The 18,598-nt window shown below is 56.0% G+C and overlaps 1 protein-coding gene across 2 annotated transcripts; it reads right to left on the minus strand.

The window, feature by feature from the left end:
- Nucleotides 1-750: 750 nt before the first annotated feature.
- On the minus strand, nt 751-17,857 carry DRC7 (dynein regulatory complex subunit 7; the record flags this gene model as incomplete). Of its 2 annotated transcripts, XM_084257661.1 has the most annotated exons (17): nt 751-876; nt 970-1,109; nt 1,714-1,908; nt 3,034-3,144; nt 3,229-3,339; nt 3,951-4,166; nt 4,972-5,192; nt 6,154-6,282; nt 6,430-6,558; nt 7,620-7,692; nt 9,643-9,774; nt 11,616-11,834; nt 13,481-13,639; nt 15,023-15,217; nt 15,956-16,081; nt 17,082-17,256; nt 17,652-17,857. In XM_084257661.1, the coding sequence occupies 17 exons, from the start codon at nt 17,846-17,848 to the stop codon at nt 783-785; spliced, it is 2,622 nt and encodes an 873-aa protein (XP_084113787.1). In that variant the 3' UTR covers nt 751-782. The 2 variants fall into 2 exon arrangements, with proteins under 2 accessions (XP_084113787.1, XP_084113786.1); XM_084257660.1 differs by lacking the exon at nt 15,023-15,217 and having other exon boundaries at nt 17,652-17,848.
- Nucleotides 17,858-18,598: the final 741 nt, after the last annotated feature.

Consider the following 18,598-nt stretch of genomic DNA (forward strand, 5'->3'; position numbering starts at 1 on the left):
AGATACTGCAACATTTCAATGGAAAGGTGAACAGGAAGCAAGTGAGGAAGGTGGTCAAGTTGAGGGAGTGGGGTGATCCCTGCTATAAAGAAGTTGTAGGGTAAGTGTCAGGTTTTTCTGCCCTCCGGCCATTAGGATTGATGATGGATCCCTGCGGTCCTGAATGCATTCCTGATGGCGGGCACCTGGAGTGGGGTGTGGGCATACGTAGGTAGGTTCACCTGAGCTGAGACTGTGCCTATAAGGGCGGCGTCACGGGGACAGCAGAGTGAAAGACACCAGGAAGAGAACCAGCAGAGAAGCAGAGGCTACAAGAGAACGCCAGAGAGCCCAGAAAGAGTGAAGACTTGCTGCCAGCCTCCTGGCACCCCAGACCTCCTGCCTGCCGTGTACCTGGTAAACCCCAGTAAAAGCCTGCAAAAGCCACCAAGGGCTCCAGGACTCCTGCTTTACCTGTCTGTTTGAATCATAGAGCTCCTGCCCTGTGGCCTTCCCGCTGCTACAGAAGGAAAAGAGATAAAGGCTGGTGCTGGTGCCTGTGAAACATGAGGTACAAATAGCAAGTTAAAATTGTGTTCATTTATAGGGAACTCATGAGAAGCAGGACAGACAGGGCTACAGGGGGGTGGAGTGGCAGTGGGGCCTGGTGCCTGAGTCGATGGTCATTAGCTAAGGGTAGGAGCACAGGGACTGGGGCGGGGGGGGGGGGCAGGTTTCTTTCTCTGGCAGCTTCAGCTGAGGCCCATAAGGGGCATGCAGGGGCCAGAGGAGCCGGAGGGTCATCAAGCAAAGACTTTGAGGAACTCCACCAGGCGTGGATCTTTGTAGAGCTTTTCCTCCAGAGCCAGGTACTTCAGTGGGGCCAGCTCCTTATGTCTGAAATTAGAGGGCGGAGTGAGAGGTGGTGGGGGTAACAAAGCTGATGCTCCAGCTTTCTAGTGGGTCCCCTCTGGCTCCCCAGCCCCTCACCGATTGAGCCGCTGCTCCAGGATGCGGATGCGGAACATGGCCTGAGAGCAGTAACTCAGATACAAGTCTTCATCCTCAGTCGTCAAGGTCACCTGGTTCTCCTGGTACCACTGCTGCTTCTTCTGTAGCTCCTGGGTCTCCTGCAGGCACAGGGAGGAGTGGACAGCACAGCTGATGAGGACTGACTGTCACCCAGACTGGAGTCCCACTGGCAGAAGCCAGAGGAACAGAAATGAGGGCAGCAAAATATTTTGGATGGGAGCCACGGTGGTCTTGTGGAGTCATATCTATCACATCAGAACGGTCAGAGTAGGGGTCAAGATTGAGAGCCACGTGATGCTGGACAAGTTACTGGTATGTTCAGAGACTTCAATTCCTGTCTGCAGAATGAGAACCACTGCACACACACATCTGCCCATAGAGTCTTCGAGAAGATGAAATAAGATAATATGTGGGAAGCACACAGGGCCACCTGGCCCACAGAAATGGGTCAAGGACTAAATGTCGTTAAAATGCATCATAAGTCCCCCAACCCACCTACTCAACCAGGCATCTGCCTCCCACCCACCAATCCACTACCTACCTATCCATCCTGCCTTTCATCTCTCCACCCACCTCCACCCATTCCTGCATCCACCTGTCCTTCCACCTAATGAACAGGAGTGAGGAAGGCCAAACCGGTCATTTGGAAACTCCCAGCATGAAGATGCCAATGTTCCTCCTCTGCCTGGGCTCTGACCACACCTTCTCAAAACGGGCTTGGATGAGGTTGGCCTTGTCAATCAGCCGCTGCTTGAAGTCATTGAGGCACTCGTCCTTGAGCCGGATGGCCTGCCAGCGTGTCAGCTTCTCTGTCGGGGGCAGCTGTGCCAGGAATGGGGCTAGGTAGTCCAGCTGGGCCTCTACCTGCCGCAAGTGCTCCTCGTGCATCACACGTTCCTGTGGGGACAAGGGGTCAGCTGGACCAGCAAGAGCTGCAGAGACCCCCGCCAGCTCTGTATCAACAAAGGACCCCCCAAAACCAGGCCTCCACTCCTCAGGCCTGGTTGCTCAGAGAGGGCCTGTGTGCTCTTGTTACCTGCCGTTATTGGTAACACTCGTGTCTTAAATGAATTCCCTGAGTCTCAGCACGTATATAACGTTCAGTAAATACTTGCTTAATAAATGGTGGTTATTAATGAGGTATGATCAGAAATTGCCAGTAACTCTCTTCCTTTTTCTCTCACCCTGAGACCTTACGTTTTGCATTGGCCAAGAGGCCAGTGAAGTTGGACGTGTGGAGGCTGATGCCCCTCCCTGGGAGTCTGAGAGCCAATTACCTGATACCCTGGCCTGCCCGCCAACCCCAAAACTTGGGGGAAGGGGATTCAGCAGTGGCCTAGAAAACTAAGTGGGTCTTGCATCCTGAGGTGTAACCTTATTGCTCTGTGCTTTGGGACATGGAGAACTCGGGCCTGTGGCCAGAGTCAGTTCACTATGGTTGGGCCGAGGTCAAGGCTGAAGGAGAGATTGGGCAGAGGTGGGTGCACGATTTTAATGGTGAGAGAGGCCTTGACTTGGAGGAAGTGGGATGGGGAGACCTGGCCTAGATCCTGAATGCTCTTGGGGGTGAGCCATAAACATGGGCTCCTCAGAAACCAGGATGCTCAGTGTGATATCAATAACTGCACCCCCTGTTAAGGGCTTCCAGGCAGGGCCTCCCTGGTGGCGCAAGGGGTTAAGACACAACCTATGAAGCTATCCGCAGCTACTGCAGCATGAGTTCGATTCCCGGGCAGGGAGCTACCCACATGGCGCAGCAGACCTCTCCTGACTCGCCCGCTGCTCCTCTCAGCAGTGTATTTCAGTCAGTCTGCCTGTTCTGTTCCCCACTCTGTCTCTGATGAATCCTCTCACCACCCCCCACCCCCACACACACCTCTGGCCTGTACCCAAGTGCTTGTATGCATAAATAAATAAATCTTAAAAAAAAAAAAAGGCTTCCCTAAGTCATCATCAGCGCCCGAGAAGCCCTGGGGAGGAGTGGTCTGGGAAAGCCAGGCCCGGGCCAGGGAGCAGGCTCACCATGGCCTCCCGATACTCCTTGCTCTTCTCATTGCGCTTGGTGTCGTAGATGGAGATGGCCAGCGTGTGTGCCTCCTCCTCTTCCTCTCGAAGCTTCAGGATCTCTAGCACCTGGATTGGGAATGGGAAGGACGGGGTGAAGACCCCCTCTGCGAGTGCTGCTTCCCACCTGCCCGCTTTCCCCGGGGTCCCCACCTCCAGCTCTGACTCCCAGGCCTGATGTCGGGACAACTTCTCCTCATTCTTCAACTGCATCATGGCCTCGTACTGGTAGAGGAGCTTCTTGGTGTGCTCCATGGGCTCCACCTGCGGCAACAACCACCGCAGTGACCAGAGAGGCTGTAGGATGTGGTCATAGGCAGACTCCAAAATCCCTGGGTTCGAATCTCCCCCTGCCATTTTCCAGCTGTGTCATCTCAAGGAAGTCGCTTAACCCTTCTGGGCCTCGTTTGCCTTATCTATAGAAACAATAATCATAGAAGAGAAGAGAAACCGGAGACTCGGTGGAGATGAGGAACATGCCAGGAGCATGAGGATTTGAACCAGGAAAGCCAGCCAGAGCTGCTGAGATCATCTACCCCAGCACTGGCCTCAGGCTGTGGGGTCTGCTTTGTCCACAGCAGAGAAGGGAGCGGCGGGGGCGTGGGGGAGGCGGGAATGAAGAGTAGTTTTGGCCAGCTAGGCTGTCTTATTTGGGGGTAAAGGGAAGATTTTCAGAGTGGCTAAGGGAAGGGTACCCCGATGGGAGCTCTGATTTTCCCAAGGGACAGAGATGAATTTCCAGGCTGAGAACCAGGAGTTTCCATCCTAGTTCTCCTGAGTTGCTGGGATGGAACAGAAGGCCCGGTTCCTTCCCCTCAACACCCCTCACCCCGGGTCCCTGCTCCCCGGCCTCCAGCCAGAGCTCCCAGGCCCACCTCGTAACTGATACACATGTCAGGGGTCATGATGATCTTGTTGCCTTTGCTGTCCACATCCATGCGCCGCAGGAACTCACGCTTGGAGGAGGTGATGTGGTCCTCGCAGCAGTGGTAGCGCAGCTGGATGCGCTCCTCCTGGATCAGGAACACACGCTCCTCCACATCCTCATCCGCTTGCTTGGCGTGGTTGCGGAAGAACCGCTCGGTGATTTTCTGCAAGGCCCCAACATGCATAGGGTAAGTGGGAAAGGGCTTCTGTGCATACCCCCAGGGCAGGAGCCAGGGTCGCTGCTGGGGGCACCCCAGCCTGGGGGCACTTGAGGGTTCAAGCGGAGCATCCCTTGAGCCTCCTGTGGCCCCAAGGGTCTCAGTGCCTGGCAACTGCAGCCCCTTTGGGGGTAGATCTCCTCTAGCTCCCTCCTTGAGACTCTGTTGCCCACCTCTGGAGATGGGGCGCTCAGCACCTGCTCAGGCAGCTCACCAGACATCCCTTCCTGCTAGAAAGAGCTTTGGTATCAGCCACCAAACACAGCTGCCAAATAGCAACAATTTATAAAGGCATGCAGCAAAAAAATGCACAATGTAATGTGTGATGGGGTGACATAGGGGTTCTAGACACACACACACACACACACACACACACACACACACACACCCGGATTAAATTGGGACTGACTCTCAAAACCACACCTGTTAATGCTCAAAATGTCTAAGAGATGCCATTCTGAGATACTATTACTTTTCTACTGATATTTTCCCACATTTTCTAAATGTTTAGTCACAGGGTGTATTTTTATACCAGTAAGGAAATAACACCTCCTCGGCCAAGTGGCTGAGGGCACCGTTTGGCATCAGAACAGCCTTGAGAATGCATGTTCCGTAAAGCACCTGGCTCACAGAGCTTGGGAAAGGCTGATAGGGAAAGACACTGCTCCAGAGTTGGGGTTCTCCCCACCCGGGGTGACCTGAGCCTGCCACAGCGGGCAGCACCCCGCCCCCAGGCCCGGGGAGCGCTCACCACCATGGGCCGGGGGTTCGACTCTGCGCTGTTCTGAGCCACCTTCTTGACCCTGGGTCCGAAATTGACATGGCGGTAGGAGAGGAAGTCGGGTCGCCCTTGGTAGTGCTCTGTCATCGTCAGGGGCGTCTCCTCCCGCTTTATCAGGCCGTCCACGCGGGCCGATTCGTAAAACTCCATGATGCGGTCCATCTCCGGCTGCATGGACTTGTACGAGTGCACTGCGGAGGGAGGCGGGGGCCGGAGACAGCAGTGAGCGCCAGGCTCTGGCCACCGGGGTGACAACCCCACCCCAGGCCCTGGGAGAAGGCGCATCCACAGACGCTCAGGGAAGAGTATGAAGCTTGTGGCCAGCCCCGCCTGCTGCGGATTCAGGCCGTTTTCAACTTTTTGTATTACACCCACCATGCAGAACATCTGCGCCACGCAGCTGCTGTTCTTGCCCGGTAGTTGCTGCAGACAAATCCTCAGCAGTGGAAGTGAAAACGTTACTTTCCAGAAAAGCTGTGCCCGCTGACTACCCTCCAGCAGGAAGGGGGTGACGCTGGTTTGCACCACGTACTCACACCCAGAAGGTCACTTTTTTCATCATTGCCCACATGAGGATTGTAAGATGGCCCCGTATTGGTTTAAATCAGGTTTTTTTTTTTTTTTTTTTAAATTCAACCATCAAGTGAAGCTCATCATGTTTTTTCAAACTTACATGAACCTGATGTTTTCCTTTGGTGAGTTCTTGGTTAGTGTTGTTGATGCTCTCCCAAGACACGCCTCCCGCCCTCCATCACCTCCCGCCCTCCATCACCTCCCGCCCTCCATCACCTCCCGCCCTCCATCACCTCTGGCCCTCCATCGCCTCCCGCTCTCCATCGCCTCCCACCCTCCTTCACCTCCCACCCTCCATTACCTCCCGCCCTCCATCGCCTCCCACCCTCCATCACCTCCCGCCCTCCATCACCTCCCGCCCTCCATCACCTCCTGTCCTCCTGACTCCTGGGCTCCTGGCCATGTCCACACCCTTCTCACCCCTACCTCTGAATCCCCCTTGTGGGTGCACTGGTTAGCTTCCCACCCCCCTGTAAACACGCCCCCATGTGTCCTGGGTCCCAGCCACGGAAAGGGCAGTTGGCCCAGCTCTGACTTTTCTGGACGAGCGAGCAAAGCCCCCCTCTGACATCCATGCACCTCGCAGAGCCTGGGGATGGCCCGGCTTGAAGTAGTCAGTGTTCAGGCCCGTGGTCTTGTCTATGTGCTTCAGCTCCAGCTTGTCCTCCCGGTTCTGGTACCATTCCTTTATCTCCAGAATGTTGGTACCTGTGGGACCCGATTCATGCTGGCGGCCAGGCCGCCTCCCCTGCCTCCAGCCCACACTCACGCCAGAGAGCGGCAGCCATGTGCCCAAGATCACCCAGCATGTCAGGGACCCAGGTCTCTGCCCCCCGCCTTCCCCAGCCCCCTTACAGTCTAAGTCCTCGAAGGTGGTGAGGCGGCACACCAGGCCGTTGCTGTTGAGGTAGGGGCTCCACTTCTCCAGCTTGGCCTTCTTGTACTGGATCACCTTCTTCCCGCCTGGGCATCGGGTCTCGAATGCTGTGGACACAGTGAGCTGGGGTCCTCCTCCCCAGATTGGGGGAGGGCCACCTGCCGGACCGTCCTCTGGCCACTGTCCCTCGTCTGTCTGCCCAGCTCCTCCAGGCCCCACCCCACCCCAGGGAGGCAGGAGGGAGAGGGCACCAAGGGCGGCTCTGCCCCTGGAGGAGTTCTCAGGTCAGGCAGGAGCACAGGCCCCGCCAAGAATGGGGTTGAGCCCAAGCAGAGTGTGCCCCCCACCCCACGCTCTCTCGCTGCCAGGCCTGTGCATGTGCAAGCTCTGCTGGGAACAAGACTCCCTCCTGCCTCACTGGGCTGACTTCCTCCGATCCCTCAAAACTTAGCTCAGATGACCGCCCTCTCACCCCCAGACCTCACCCCCATCATTGGTTATGGTCCCGACAACAGGATGGGGTCAGGAAGGGAAATGGCTCTACGGGACTTGAACCTATGTCCTCTATCACCTCCCATCCTCCATCACCTCCTGTCCTCCATCACCTCCCGCCCTTCATCACCTCCCGCCCTCCATCACCTCCCGCCCTCCATCACCTCCTGTCCTCCATCACCTCCCACCCTCCATCACCTCCCATCCTCCATCATCACCTCCCACCCTCCATCATCACCTCCCGCCCTCCATCACCTCCCGCCCTCCATCATCACCTCCCATCCTCCATCACCTCCCGCCCTCTATCACCTCCTGTCCTCCATCACCTCCCGTCCTCCATCACCTCCCATCCTCCATCACCTCCCGCCCTCCATCACCTCCCGCCCTCCATCACCTCCCATCCCCCATCACCTCCCATCCTCCATCACCCATTGAATGTTAAAGCCCCCCTCCTATATGCTACACAGGTGTTAAACCTTTGGTCACAGAGCTGGGGGGAGGGGTTGGGGGAGAAAGGGAGGAACGGGGTACAGCAAAAAGCAGGAGGGGTGGAAATGAGAGGCCAGGGGCTCTAGCCTGTTTCCTAGGGGTCCCCCACCCCCCGACCTAGCTGTTGCTGAAGATTGCTCCAGAGACCCAGGACCTGATCCCGGGGAGCAAACAGACCTGCTCATACCTTCTGGGGAGATCTCAATCTGCTCCACCCACGAGGGAGGCATGTCAAAGCTCTTGTTGTCATCTTCCTTGCCCTGCAGGGAGAGGGCTGGTTCTGGTCAGGGCTGGGTCTTGGAGCAGAAGTTAGGGTTAGAGCCTCTGTGTCCACCCCCACTCTACCCCCAGCCAAGCCAGGCTTGTGAGCTCCCTGGGGGAGCCAGAGGTCACCAGCAGGCCTGACCTGACCCAAGATGGGGTTGAAGGAGGGGCGTCAGCTTGGCCAGAAGGCCCCTGCACCCACCTGGCTCACAGCAACACGCTGGTCCTGCGTTCCCTGTCTCCCCCAGTCTGCAGAGGCACCAGGCACAACCACAGGCTCTTGGCTAAGAGCCCCCCATCCATCCAACCAGCTTAGGGGTCCTGGATGAGGCCCTTAACTGCTCTAGCCTGTTTTCAGCCAGATGCTGTTGGAGGATTAACTGATGTAAAGCACTTGGGATGCTGCCTGGCTGCTGTTGTTATTGTTTTTGTTTTCCTCTTCAAGAGTTAGTGTCCCTGTCTGTAAAGTGAGTTTGGATAAGATGTTCTAAATTTACAACTTTTCTCCTGCAGAGGTTGACTTCTGAGGCCTGGTCATCTAATTAATGCCAGCAGGGGGCGCCTGTGCCCCAGGATTCACTGCCCAGGGCCAGGGTCAGGTCTCCAGGGACACCGAGGGTGTCAAGAGCTCCGGTTTTCCAGGCACGTCTACACCGCTGTGCCAGGCACACCACAACTCAAGCAGTTTTGGGAGGGAGAACAGAGCTGCCACTGCAAACCCAGATTTGGGAACCAAACTGTCAGACCCCCAGTTCAAATCTCAGCTCTGTCACTTACTGGCCTTGTAACTTTGGGAAAGTTACTTCATTCTGTGTCTAAGTCTTCCTATCTGTAAAATGGGATATTAATCGTGGGTGATAATATTACCGCCCACCTCACTGGGTGGTTATGGCGATGCAGACAAGTTCATCAGGTTAAGGACCTACTGCTCCATAGTAAGGGCCACACGAGTATAATCATATTGTCACAGACAGAATGGCGCCACCCCCTCAACCCCCAATTCATATGTTCTAACCCTCAGGACTTCATAATCTGACTTTGGAGATAGGATCTTCAAAGAGGTAATTAAGTCAAAATGAGGCCACTGGTGTGTGTCCGTCTGACGTGGCCAGTGTCCTTACGAAGAGGGAAGACGGTGTGAGGACCCGGGGGAAGGAGGTCCCTTGGGAGAAAGCCACCCAGCTGACCCCTTGATCTCAGGCGTCTAACCTCCAGGCTGCGAGAAAATACATTTCTGTTGTCTGAACCCCCCAGTCTGGGGCTCTGTGCGGCAGCCCTAGCAGACAGACACACCTGCTATTATTACTATGAGACAACGGGCCCCACTCCCCCATTTTCCACCATTCAAGGAAACAGAAGCTTGTGGCTTTGGGACATTTCCCCAGTGTCACAGCCAGCACCCAAGGCCTCTGGGCCCCTGGCCTCCACACACAGGGCCGCAGGCAGGCTGCCTGGAAGGCCCCTGACTATGAGACCAGAGAAAGGAAGCCGAAGACCTGGGGAAGACCCAGGTCAGTGACCCCATGAGGAGGGCTGAAAGGATGGACAAGAAAGGCCTGGAAGTGAGGACTGGCCGGGCCTGGGGTTTCTGGGCTTGTGGAGAGGGTCTTACCCCCTAGTCCTAGTCCAAGAGGCATGCTTCCTACTGTCAATCCCTGACTGGAGTGGGTGATGAAAGGGGTGGGAGACCTGAATATAAGTCCCAGCCCTCCTCTCTCCCCCACTCGGGAGTCGTAGTCAGGTCACCAGACTGTCTGGGCCTCCGTGTGCCCATCTGTAAAATGTGGGCATGGTCCAGGTTCTTGTGTTCTGAGGTGTCTGTGTTTGGTCTATCTGGACTGTCCCTCCCCCCCAATATCCATGCAAGTGGTGGGGACTTTCATCAGGCTGGACTGAAGCAAGATGAGACGTGAGCTGCCCCACCCCCATGTGCCGCTGAGACTCACCAAGTTCTCCACGTCATCGTCTTCTTCATTTGTCCCATCTTCATATTCCTCAGAAGTGGCCAGGTATGGCTTATCAGTCCCCAAAAGCAGGTATTCCCACTTCACAGGGTCTCCCAGGTCAAAGATCATGTCCTGGTAGAGGAGGGGAGCAGCTGAGTGCACCCACAGTCATCAGGCCCCCTCTCGCTCTGAGGGATCGGGCAGCTGCACCCCAGGTAGAGAGGATGTCAGCCCCATCAACCCCAGGCAGTCTCTGAGGATCCTGGTCTATCCTCATTTCAACAGGGAAACAGAGGCCCAGGGAGGGGGCAGAACCACTTCCTCACTGTCTGAAGTTCCCATGAAGAAACCCCTGCTGGCCTGGGATAGGCCTGACTATGGAGGAAGGTGGGGACATGAAGATCTTTCTTTGTGCCCTCACTTGGTGATGCAGTACTGCATCCCAGACTTGTTTAGAGCCAGTGAGGTTTCCTGGGAGGGGGAAGGCGGCCTCCTGATGCAACTGGGCAGGGGTGTGGAATTGTGCATAAGAGGCAGCTGGATATTTCTCCTCACTCCTATGGGTCCTCCACCTCCTTTTCACCCCAGCCCACCTGAGCCTCAGCTTTCCTCCCAGCATTGGGGAGCACCCCACAACCCAACCTACGACCCCAGGTGTATCCTCCATCCCAATGCCCTCAAAAATCACTGTTCGGAGGGATATCAAGGACTATGGATGACAGTCCAGGGGCTCCTGAACCTGCCCTAATCCTCATCCTCACTCTCCCGTCTGATCCTGCAGGGCTGCTCCTGGTGCTTTGCTCTAGCGGAGGTGGGGGAGAGAAGAGGAGGAAATAGAGGAGGAGTCTGGGAGACAACTGCTTGCAGATAACAGTGACTGAGGATGGTGAAAGTTTCGCAGGGAGGAACCTGAGCCTGGGGTTTCCCACACTCCGTGTGGTGCACATCCCCACTTCTACGCCCCCGCCCACACCCACCACCATTTTCGCCCCCGCCCACACCCACCACCATTTTCAAGGCACTTTGAAAGAACAAAGCAGTACATTTGTCAGTGAAAGAAAGCACCTGCATCAGGATCTTTCTTCATGCCCCCACTTGGTGACGTTGTACTGCCCCTTGGCCTCTCTTTCCCACCAGGTCACCTTTCTACCTTCATTTCGTAACTTCTGTTATCCCTGTCATAAATTTCCTTCCCTGTCACTGGTGCAAGGCATGCTGGGGCGGGGGGAGGGGGAGAATGGGGGGGGTAGCATTAAGGGGCAGAACCTGGGAAAGGGGCTGACAGAGGACTGTGAAACCTCAGGGGGCCATTATCCTTTAGCAGAGACTGATTCCCAAGGGGATGACAGGGGGAGGGAAGTCTTGGCTCTGTCCTGTCTGCATAGCTCAGCAGAAGTTATTTCTGTAAAATGAGGGCAGCAATAACTAACGCTGAATGGCCAGAGGACTAGTCTCCACCCCTGCCAGGTGTTACTTCCCACAATCCTATGAGGGACTGAAAAGAGCATAGGTGGGGCCTGTCCCTCTTTGCATTTTGTACAGCTTAGTGAATTTCTACAAGCTGGAAGCACCCTGGTTCCCGACACCCAGATCAAGTCAGAACATCGCCCACAGTCTCTTGGGTCCAATTAAGACATGCCCCCAAATGTGTGCATGCATTTGTCACTTGAATGATATCTATACTCTATATACATCTGGAAATTCACTGAGCTGTACTCATCTGCATGGACACATACTTCAACAAAAAGTGTTTTTGAAAAATCATTCATAAAAATGAACAACCCATATTTTACAAAGATGCACAAACCAGGAGAGAGAACACTTCTGTTTGAACGGTCACCAATGGGCAATGTGGGGGAGTAGGAGGGCTCTGCTTTAAGGCTCCGTGGCCTAGTGGCCAGTTCTCTCCTTAGGTTACCTGCTGTGCACCTCTGACTGTGTCTGCCACGCCCACCCAGGCCCCAGGCTGGCACCTTGCAGCAGTTCCAACAGTCCTGCATGTTGATCCAGTAGTTCTTGTGGTTCCAGATGCTCTCAATGCCCAGGAAGTGGTCGTCCTGGGTGCTGTAGCTGCGCGCTGTGAGCGGATCAATGAAAAAGCTCTCAGGTACCTCACGCTTCCCGGACAGCACCAGGACCCAGCAGTGCACCCGCAGGCCATGCAGGGGGTCGGTGTTTGCCTTCTCCAATTGCTGCATAAGAAAGGAGGGTGACCATGGGCCAGATGGGTAGGAAGGGGGGCATGGGGGCTAGAACATCTCAGGTGGGGAGCAGAGTGCTGACCCAGACTGCATCCTGGCTGGCTGCACCACCTTGAGCACATCACCTGCCTCTGAGCCTTGGCAGAAGCTTGGAAGATCGGGTTAGAGCTGTGCTTTATTTATTTTTTTTTAAGATTTATTTATTTATTTATACAAGAACCAGGGTACAGGCCAGATGCGCGGGAGGGTGAGAGGATTCACCAGACAGAGTGGGGAACAGAACAGGCAGACTGATGAAATACACTGCTGAGAGGAGTGGCGGGCGAGACAGGAGAGGTCTGCTGCGCCATGTGGGACCCTCGACGGCCAGCCGGGATCAAACCGGCGCTGCAGAGGCTGCGGACAGCTTCACAGCGCTGCGCTCAACTGCCTGAGCCACCAGGGGAGGCCCTAGAGCTGTGCTTTATAACCTGGGCCTTGTGGAGGTCTGGGCTGTGGGGGATTTACTGACTTTCTGTGCTGGGTTCTGGGAAAGGTGTCATCAAAGAAAGGTAGTGGGAGCTGGGGTGACTGGCTTGTGTGTTTCCCTCTGGGAGAAGGGTGTGTCGTGTTCATTATTGTATATCCAGGGTCTGGACAGAGGAGAAGCTCAGTAAATACTATAAGGGAGGAAGGAAAAACAAGAGGGAAGAAAAGAGGCTGGAAGGGAGGCTGGAAGGAGATCTGGCGGGCTAGAACGAGAACTGAAAGGACAGATGGATACAAGGAGACCTGAGGATGCAGGGACAGAGGGTGATGGAGGCTACAAGTAGAAAATTTGGGAAGGAGGCATCCCACGACCAGAAACTGGAGGTGGGGCTAGAAATGATTAACAGGGCCATTGTAAGAAAATCACCAGTCCCTTCAAATCTACCTAGTGCAACCAAATATAGAAAAAAATCCCTTTGGTGCCAACCCTAGAAATAATTAATTTAGCAGCAGTTAATGATCCCACCAAGGAATGAGCCCCTCCCAGAAGAGAAGGCTATCTCAGTGCATTTTCTACACTTGCAAAATGGAGCCCTCCTGCCCGCCTGTGCCTACGCAAGGGTCTCCTGCCCGTGTCTATGCAGGTGCCTCTTTCATCAAACCTGTCCCCCCTTCCAGGGGCAACTCTTTCTGCCTGCTTGGGTCCGGGCGAGCATTCCTTATTTCTCTTCCCTTTTTATAATAAACCTGTCCTTTTGGCTATAACGAAACGTCTCTGCCTCGTGGGGATACTGCGTGCTAGTGAAATTTTCTCAGAGGTACCCCAAGGACCCTGCTCTCTGAACCCCATACCTCTCCAAACTGACATCAAGGGTACACAGAGGGATGACCTGGGTTCCAGAGTCTGGAATGCGACAGGGCAGCACCCCCAGCACACAGTGGCCGTTCAGGCAGCAGAGCGCTCTGGCTTAGAGGTCTGTCCCCAGAGCTGCTGACCTCCAGTGGGCGAGCCCCGCTGGTAGGGCAGGAGGAGATGGTGGAGGGGTGGAGGAGAGGATTTGGGCCTGGGGGGTCCATGTACACCTCCCATTCATGACCCAGGTCTGCACCCCACTTTTAGCACCCCTTAATAGCAGAGCTTAGCCCTGAGGGGAGGATGGGAGACCCACCATGAGGCGCTCCTCCTCCTCCCTCAGCAGCCTTTCTTCTTCAGCTTTGCTCTGCTCCAACTTCTTTATTGCCTGCTCCTGCTCGAACCGGCTGCTCAGGTCGCGGGGAGGCTTGATGGTGTACTTCTTCGGGGGTGCCTTTTCCTCCTCCAGCACCATCTGCTCAATGACAAGGATCAGCTACCGTAACTGGCACCCCTCAGACCGGGAGAGGGCGGTGGCTCCTGCAGCCTGCGGGCTTCCAGGCCCTGAACACAGCTCACTCAGGGCCCCTCCAGCCAGAACCTGGCCAGTCCTCCCACTTCAGCCAAATGTAGTGAGGAGAGTAAGAACCTTCTCTCCAGGCTGTTCTGAGACCCAAAGAGAGCAACATGCCCATGTGAGGTGAGGGCAGCAGCTCAGGAAATAGTGATTTTCTCCTCTTAGGCCAAAGAAGAGGGTCTGTTAAGGTTATGAGGGAGGGATGGCAAGACTCTATGGAAAGTTGGACAGAACCCAGCCCCCCCCCCACCCCCAATTACCAGCCCTGCAACTTTGGTGCTATCTCACTTTCCTGTTTCATTTGTAAATAGGGGTGCTAATGCCTACCACACAGAGCTATGGTGAGGGGCAACGGAGACTGTGGCCCTGGAAGTGGTTTGTAAACTGGAAAGTTCTCTGTGGCTGTTAACTAATGATCTCACTTTAATGATTAACATTTTGGCTGAGATGAGAGTTCTGCATGTGAGCACACAGGCCCTAGGAGTCAAAAGCAGAGAGGGGGAGAGGTTTCAGGGGGAGTAGTTTGGGGCTCACCTAGGTGGAACACAGGGGCACAAGCCTCCCGCCCCAGCTGCAGATACCCACAGGGCGTAACTGATGTCACAGTCCTGGAATGAATCCAGTTCACGAAAAACATTTTCTGTCTCTGCACAGACTCTTCACCAAATGTCAAGATGCCTTGAGGTCCCTAAATTTAAACTCCCTTTTGAGTATTTCTTGGTCCACAGTAGCCTGTGGTCATGGAGTTCTCAATCAAGACATACAACACTCCCACCACCATCTGGAGGCAGGATGACTTTTGTTGTTGTTGTTAAAAAAAACTCCCCCTGGTTGGGGAGAGGGGTAGGAAGACAGAACAAAATGCCTGTCCGTGTGTCTGTTTTTCCATGTATGATAAAAGCTGCATGGATTTTTACCAAAAGCATAAGGTAAATTTGGAAGTGTTGGACTTAAGAGGAGGCATGTGGCTTTCCCTCAACTGACCTGGCGGGGCACACAATCGCTGAAACTAAGAAGGGGAGAGGGACAGCAGGTTTAAGACGCTGCGGACAGCAAAACAATCAGTGGTTTGATATAATAACTCTGGGGCAGCCAATGGGATTCTTGCTAATGGGAGCAGAACCCTATGGGCGGGGCCTGTGGTGTGGGCGGGGCCTTGGTGTAGGTGGGGCCTTGGTATGGGCGGGGCCTGTGGTGTGGGCGGGACCTTGGTGTGGGCGTGGCCTTGGTGTAGGTGGGGCCAGTGGTGTGGGCGGGGCCAGTGGTGTGGGCGGGGCCTACCTTCTTCTGCGTGGTCATGAGCGGGCACACCTCCCGCGTCAGGTCCATATGGCACAGGCTCTTGGAGCCATAGCCATTGACGCAGTAGGCGTCGTAGCCAGAGCCGAGCAGCATGGAGCAGAGCAGTGTGCTGAAGTCGAAGCAGTTCCCTTTCTGGTACTTGAGCACGGTGGTCGAGGAGTACAGGTGGGTGGGCTGGCCAGAGTGGGCTGGTCAGCACTGCCGGGTCCACTGCCCCAGCCTGTCCTCCCACTTGTCAGGAGCTGGGGGCTGGGGACATTGGGCAGGCTGGACCCCACAGGGCCCCTCCCCTTTGGCAGGTTAGGGAGCCTGCTCCTTAGGGGCTGGGAACCACAGACCCCTGACTAGAAAGTGCAGTCCACATTGGCCTATACTTTTAAGACACCTGTGGACTTCCTAACAGCAAAGACCCTCTGGACTGCAGAAGCTTCTGGTCTAATGCTCTCTGGTGATTTCATGTCTTTCTTTGCCGAAAGTTCCCGTCACCTTCTATCCCTATCTTTTCCTTCTCTCTCCTTGCTCAAATCTCCACCTACACCCATCCCTCTCGCCCTCCCTCCATTTTCAGTGAGAAGTGGATGGAGCTGATCAGAAATCCACAGATGGGGCCAAGGCACAGCAGTGGGGCCTCCTCTCTCTCTCCCCCCACCTCCTGAAGTCATGAAAGGAAGACTCTAAAGGCAAAGAGAGGCAAAGAGGAGGGAGCTGGGAGACCAGGCTTGCTGTGTAACCTCAGACCAGTGACTCTCTCTCTGGCCCTCCCCCAGAGACCTCCCCAGGGTGTCTATGAGAGGCTCAGCCCAGACAGACTTGAGGGCTTTGAGATTAGCCCACCCAGCCTCCTGCCAACCCATCTGGTTCCCCATCTTGGGCCTCACGGGCCTAGGGATGAGGGCCCAGGGTGTGGCTCACCGGCTTGAGGGGGTCAGGCAGGGGGACCATGGAAAGGAAGTCCGAGACAAACTGGGCGCAGGTGTCCCAGTTGTAGAGCTCAGGGTACGGCATCAGTGTGGGCCGGATGGTTGTGCTCACGAACTTCTGCAGGGGGCGAGACCGAGGCCCCAGGAGGGCATTCCATCTGGGAGGACACCCCAGAGCTCCCAGGAGGCGGGGAACTGGAGGCCTGAGGTGACTATCTGGGTCTCCCCTTGGGTGCCTTGAGAGCTGGAGGGAGGGATTCCCCAACGCCCTTCCAGTCCCAGATTCTGCTGCCCCCACTCCCTGTTGGAAATGTAATCAGGGCCCCTCCATTGTCTCCAAGCCCTCACTAGGTGCTGCCAGACCCCAGTCCCCAGCAACTGTGAGGACTGTGTGGGGGGCAGTTCCCCCACCGGTGGGGTGACAGAGGTTCTGGGAGACAAGCAGACTTGCTTAGGTTCACAGTAATAGTGGAGCTGTGTCTAGACCTCGAAGAGCTGGCAGGTCCCCTGAGGGCTGGGGGCCACAGGCCAGGTCTGGCTCTCCGGGGTCTCCCCACAGATTCAAGGAAGGCGCCCCCCGCACCAGATCTCACAGGTCCAGACTGCACGTGGCCCCACCTCACAGGGAGCCCAGGGCAGCCCCCCTGATTGCTGCAGGGGAAATGTAGGAAATAGAGTTCCCAGATCAAAGGGCAGAAGAGATCTATGTGGGAATCTGAGTTTCAAATGCAGGCAGCTTATGCAAATATTGAATATTACCAAGTGGGCCAGAGAATAATCCGATGCGCCACCCATCTACAGATGGGGAAACTGAGGCCCAGAGAGAGCCAGGGATATGCCCTGGGTCACAGGGCTGGAAGGAAGGAGGCCTGCATTAGCCCTGGCCAGTCTTGTTTCATTCCCTGCCCTTCCCTGGACAAGACTGGCCTCTGGAGCTGGAGACTGCACTGGGTATCCGCTGCCCCTGAGGTGGACAGGGGTTCCTTATACCCAACCTGCTGGCATTTGAATTCAGGCTGCCCCAGACTATAAGCTCTGACCCCACGAGAAGTCTGTGCTTTGACAGCCCCCTCCTTCTGCTCTTCGCCTTCTGCCCCACCTCCTTCTGCCAGCCTTACCGGCACTTCGCACTCATTCAGCGGGTGCAGGAAGAGGGGCATGCGGTCCGGGCACAGGTGGCTGTACTGGGAGGCGAAGTTGTCAGCCACCTGCAGCAGGTGTTCCTCCTTGAGCGTGTTGCTCTGGTAGGAAGGGGGCAGCTTGGAGGTGTCAATGGTGTCCTTGGTAAAGGCCCTGTGTCCACGGACGGGTGGTGTTAGTGTGCGTGAGACCAGGCCTGGTGTGCTCCTGATCCACCTTAGCTGCTGCTGGCTCTATCCCTTCCTCCTTAGTCCTCACAACTAACTAGGAGGGAAGCATGTGATTAGCATCTGTACTTCGAAACTGATGAGAGAACCGAAGCACAGAGAGGCTGAGTGCCTTACCCAGAGTCACACAGCTAGTGGGGGCGCGTGGGGACTTGGACCAAACAGTCTGGAAGCTCAGCCCTCACTCTGTGCTCCTCCCTCCAAGTGCTGCTCCCACCTCCCAGGCACCATGCCAAGCACCATGCTACTCGGCTGTCCTTTTGCTCAGTCCTCCTCTGGCCCTCCGCAGGGCTGCCGGAGGAAGCCCTGACCGGTACTCACGCGGGCAGCTCCGGCACAGTGATCTCAATGGCCGACAGCTTCTTCTGCAGCTCTCTGACCATCTCCTGTGTCATGATGGCTTCCTCCCTCCGCGCCTCCACTGGCTTCATCATTTTCTCACCTCTTTCTGCCCGCTCGGCTGCCTCCTCCCGCTCGGCCTCTTCTTCCTCCTCCACTTTCTCCTTCAGGACCTCCATGCCGGCCAGTCTCTGGCGTCGAGGGATGGACTCCCTGCAAGGCTGGCAAATGCACTCAGGATAACGGCGCTCAGCCCAGGAAGGGGCTGCCGAGACCCCTGAGGTCCCTCTGGGAGATAGTGTGAGGCGGTGGAGGTCACCTCAGGAGGAAGCCAGTCCCTGTTAAACATCCTTTCCATCAAGGAGAACGTCCCCCTCTGGTGAGGACCGAGGAGAAAAGGGAAGGGTCCCCTAGACTCGTCACAGCCCCCGGGCACAATAGGACTGAGACAGCAAAAGGCAGGAGGAAAGAGCTAGGTCCCCCTTGCTGCCCCAACCCCAATCTGGGCCACCTCGGACGGCCAGCCGGGTCGGGGGAGCTCGGTTCTGCCGACAGCAGCGCTTACTGGGCCCTCGGGCCACTCCCCCCCCTTTCTGAGTCTGCAGAAGGCAAGGCCTGGACTAGCTAGGGTGGGGGACTGCGGGACGGATGTCTTCTGTCCAAGGCTAACACAGGACAGGACTCTGCAGGTCTCAGGAGGGACTGGCCACTCGTGTTGCTGCCTGAGTCCCAGGCGGTCAGCATCACAGCTGGGCCTTGTGTCCAGCAGGCCCATGCAGGACCCCAGTTTCCGGTGGGCCAAACTCCCGCTCTGCCTGTCAGCCAAGCACAGCCTGGCGGTGATCCCATTCACTGCCCGCCACTTGCGCACAGAGAGGATAAGCCCAGAGGGGACAGTGGTAACCGTCACCAGGCTGTTACAGTTCACC

This window comes from Talpa europaea (assembly GCF_964194135.1).
Source record: "Talpa europaea genome assembly, chromosome: 16".
Classification (NCBI taxonomy): Eukaryota; Metazoa; Chordata; class Mammalia; order Eulipotyphla; family Talpidae; genus Talpa; species Talpa europaea.